Genomic DNA, 4,468 nt, shown 5'->3' with positions numbered 1-4,468 from the left:
TTTATTGCATTATACAGAGAGGCACTTCTATTATTTAGCCTGCCCTCATTGATATAAATAGGGTGGACAAAATAATAGGCTACAGATGCCTGTTAGTATAATACAATACAGTTCAACAGCTTAACAAACTACAGCCTCCAATCTTATCATACAGTTGAATTGACACAATTTCACACAATCTATGAAAATTATTTCAATTGTAAACTTCATGAAGGTATGGTGTATTGCAGAACCGCTGTATTACACTGCCTTAGTTTTAGTTTAATAAACTGCCCATGAATATATCAAACACAGCAGATGACCACAACAGAACCAAACAACAATAAAAAATAAAAGAGCATCATCATTAGCATTTAACTGAACATTTTTGATAAAGTTCTTTAGAAATAAAAATCATTTATTGTTGTCAATGTTGTGTCATTTGTAGAGCAGTAGGTGGCGGTAGGGCAAATCCCGTCTATGCCAATTTGTTTTACAGAAGGTACAAAGAAGAAGAAGTAAGCTAACCCAGTAGCCACTAACACCGCTGGCTGTTGTAATGTTAGAAAGCCAAGCTGGGACGGACTGCCGTGGGACGGCGGTGGCTTGCATTACTGTTGCTAAAGCATTTGGATAAGGTAACTGGATGGAAACAGCGCCGTCTGAGTTTAAAAAGTCTGTGAAACTGTGTTTCATGTTAGTAGCGTTTATTTATGTGATCTCAAACACATGAGCTAAGCGTAGCTGAAGCCGGAGTAAAGCAGTTTGCTGACTTGCTTTCTGCCACGGTGCCGACAGTGGGGTTAACACATGCAAGAGCTAAAGCTAACTTGCTGCTGTTAGCTACATTAGCATGTTAGCTAACGTTAGTGCTCCCTTCAAGTGCTCCTTGTTTTGCTCCGTCCTCCTACAACTTTACTTGTCAACATGTAAACGTAACTGTAAGCTTAAATTGAATTCAATTAAATGTTTCAGGTGGAATCCGAGGTTAATAGTCAACCACATAACTAATTTAGGTGGAGGTAACATTTGCTTTGGATCGTGTAAAAGTTATTGAGACGCGGACCGAACAGCCACTGAGACTCTTCGCAAAAGGGAGCTGTCGGTGTGGTTTGTTTGGGTTATGTGGCATTAATAGTATGGTTTTCCAATAATAAACTACTGTTAGATTCACACATTGTGAAAGTTAACCGTGGCAACACTTTATTGATAACAAGGGTACATGAAATAAAAGGGGGGTAAAATAGAATCCTGGCGAAGTGAAGTGCAGTTGAATTTCTTTTTTTTCCTCTGCTGAGCATGAGTCACTGAAATTCTCCTGTGAATGCATCAGTCCTGTCAACCCACTAAACATTGTTAGTTAGCACTGGCATTAAGATTTAGGTGAATCTGTTTTATAAAGTGTATTTAGCTATGGGGAAAAAAACTCCAATGTGAGGACTTGCAGCTTCTCTCTGGTTTATATCATTGTAAACTAAAATCCTTTTCAGAATTTTGCTGTGCTGGTAAAACAAAACATTTGAAGACATATCCTTGGACTCTGTGATATTGTGAATAATTAGTCAAATAACTGGCATATAAATCAATAATGAAAATAATTTTAGTCTTGCACTGAGTATGCCAAAACTGAGTTTACAGGTGAGATGCAACTGAGAGTCTCAAGTGCCTATTTAAATATGCATTACAAAACATTTTTAAATTGAAATATATAAAATTATATATATATATATTTATTTATTATATATTATATATATATATATATATTATATATATTTCTGTGTTAGTTGTTAAATAAAAAATAAAAAACTGACTGTTGGAATTGGGATATTCCCGACAGGCTTGGGTGTCATTATGCGGCGGGGCGAGCATGTTCCACGGGCTTTCCAGGCCCCGGTGGATGTCCATGCCAGCGCAGATGGCCATGTGTATATGTTCAAGAGGAGGCCAAATGAGTCAGCCGTATCTTCAGATGATGAGGAGCTCAGTGTCATGGAGATGAGGCCGCGGGTTGTCCTGGAGCAGGAGCAGGACAGACTGAGAAACGTACAGCTGCTGGAGCGGAAGGTGTTAGAAGGTGACAATCTTAACAAGCTTGCACTACAATATGGGTGTAAGGTAAACATTTATTTGTTTATTTTTTAATAATTTCTTGTGTTGGTGATCCCCCTCAGTGTTTTAATAAATGTACTGTATTGACATTAATGTTCCTTCATTCCCATTTCTACCCACAGGTGGCAGATATAAAGCGGGTGAACAACCTTATGCAGGAGCAAGATTTATTTGCACTGACATCTATCAAAATACCAGTTCAGAAACACAGCTTTTTAACTGAGACTTACACAGACCCAAGTGACCTTCAAGAAGAGATGCCACATTCATCCACCACACCAGTCAGGCCTCAGGACAGAGCCAGATCCCAACCACATCTACAGGAGGTCACAGACTTTCTAATCGAGGTGGATAATGACATTGAGAAACTAATTCAGACTACGAATGATCAAGATGAGGATTTCTTGGATAACTCAGAAAAAGAGCAAAGGTTTGGTTTCAGACGACGGGGCCTGACCAGTCACGGTGCAGACTGGGGAATCCAATGGTGGAACGCTGTAGTCGCCATGCTCCTGATAGGCATTGTCCTGCCATTATTTTATGTAATTTATTTCAAAACAAAAGATAATGGAGCAGTTTCACCAACAGATGGTAGTGGTGCTTTACAGTCATCCATCAAATCTTCAAATGACTCAGGGACGGGCCTCAGCTTAATGAGGCCTGAGGATTTTCAAGAACCGGGATAGTCCAGACTTGAGTCTTAGAAAACCAGAATCATTTTAAGATTGTTGGGTTAGACCTCAGAAGAATGTGACAATCAAGATAAAGCCAAATCTTAACGGTTTAACTCAGTGCAATATCATCGTGTCTGGTTTATACCAGTGACATTTACGTTTTATTTTACCATAACTGTGATGATTGATGCAGATACTTCAGTGGTTGCACTGAAGTGAAGTAGCTGCACGCTGTTCTCATTTTTGTGACAATGTAGTTGCACAGTATTTCATCAAACAGCTTTCGTAGAGAACAGTTTTCTGAAGTATTATTCTTGGGACTTTGTTTCCCTGATTGTTTGTTTTTGAAAAACTCTTGATATTTGCTGGGATCACAGTTCCTCAGGTGTTTTACTAAATCTGAGGTATTAAGTGGTTGTGTCATGTGAAATCCTCACATGAATCAAGCTGAAAAATAAGTGCAAATGGACAACTTTGTGTCTGGAGAAAAAAATCCACACTGTAGGTATTTCTGTTTAGGCTTTAGCACAACCTGCCTTCCCACCACTGCCTGTTGTCAATATCAACACATAAAGTGTCATCATATCAGTATCGCGTATCAGGTGTAAATCAGATGTCTGTCATGGTACAACAATATATTTTTAAACTCTAAGCCCAAAACTGGAAGAGATATATTGTGTTTCTCTGTTGCCAAAGCTGAGTGAGGTTACACTGTATTTGACATGGGGTTTGAGCGTTATTTGTGTGACTTTTTTGATCTAACTTATTTTCTGTGTCTATGTGTTCAGTGTTTAATTATTGCAGTGCACCTCATGCCTTGTCTCCGGATCTGACAATGCCAAAAACGTGAATTGTGTTTACAGTAACAATGTGGTGCAATATACTTTATCTTTTTGGGTTGTATGAGTTCATTTGACACCTTGCAATCTTTAAAATTCAAGGTGTTGCATTTAGAAAATGACATTTACTCATCTACAATGTCCCTGAAGTGTGAGATTTAGAAAAGTGCCTTAAACCTTTATAGTTAAGTTTGTATGGTATTGCACACACTCCCATCTTGCATTGTTTGATGGGTAATTGAGTCCACCATGAACAGGAGTGGATTTGTCATGGCTTGTCCAGTGCACTTTTTAAAGTCTGAAGTACTTAAATTTTATTGACATATTTCTAAAAAGTTAAATTATATTTTGGATGGAAGAGTGGACATGATGAATGTCTGAATCTTTTTTTCAGCATGTGTCTATTTAATACAAACATTCAGTTTACAGCAACAGCACCACAAGCTGCAGCCTCCAAAGTGAATATACAATTAAATCAACACAGTTTCAACACGAAATGAACATTATAATCGTCATGAATGGAGGATTTATTGCAAGACTGTTGTATTAGATTGCATTACTTTTAGCTAGGTTCCTAATAAACTGACAAGTGAGTGTATATGGTATACGAGTCAAAGTTTTTTTTTGACAATTATTTTTTGCCACTAAAGAGTAGGCTATATTAGCACAATTGTTCATTTATAATGTGATTATAGATGAACACACACACACACATACACAATGAACTGATAAAACACTTACTACAGCTAATATACAACTAAATATGCATACATACGTACATACATGTGTAATTTGTGATTACTTGCAGTACCCACAATTGCCTAAAGATAGCAGACACAAACCGTTGCTGTAGTGTGTTGGGTTTTG

General features: G+C 37.8%; 1 protein-coding gene across 1 annotated transcript; it reads left to right on the top strand.

Annotated features, from left to right (window-relative positions):
- Nucleotides 1-491: 491 nt before the first annotated feature.
- On the top strand, nt 492-4,199 carry LOC111664031 (lysM and putative peptidoglycan-binding domain-containing protein 4-like). Its single transcript, XM_023418475.2, has 3 exons — nt 492-617; nt 1,817-2,094; nt 2,211-4,199. The coding sequence occupies exons 2-3, from the start codon at nt 1,831-1,833 to the stop codon at nt 2,772-2,774; spliced, it is 828 nt and encodes a 275-aa protein (XP_023274243.1). The 5' UTR covers nt 492-617; nt 1,817-1,830; the 3' UTR covers nt 2,775-4,199.
- The last annotated feature ends 269 nt before the right edge of the window (nt 4,200-4,468 follow it).

This window comes from Seriola lalandi, unplaced genomic scaffold (genome assembly GCF_002814215.2).
Source record: "Seriola lalandi dorsalis isolate HSWRI2012SDOR001 ecotype SW California unplaced genomic scaffold, Sedor1 jcf7180002001313, whole genome shotgun sequence".
Lineage (NCBI taxonomy): Eukaryota > Metazoa > Chordata > Actinopteri > Carangiformes > Carangidae > Seriola > Seriola lalandi.
Note: the sequence above shows the minus strand (reverse complement) of the source record. Positions and strands in the feature narration are given on the sequence as shown.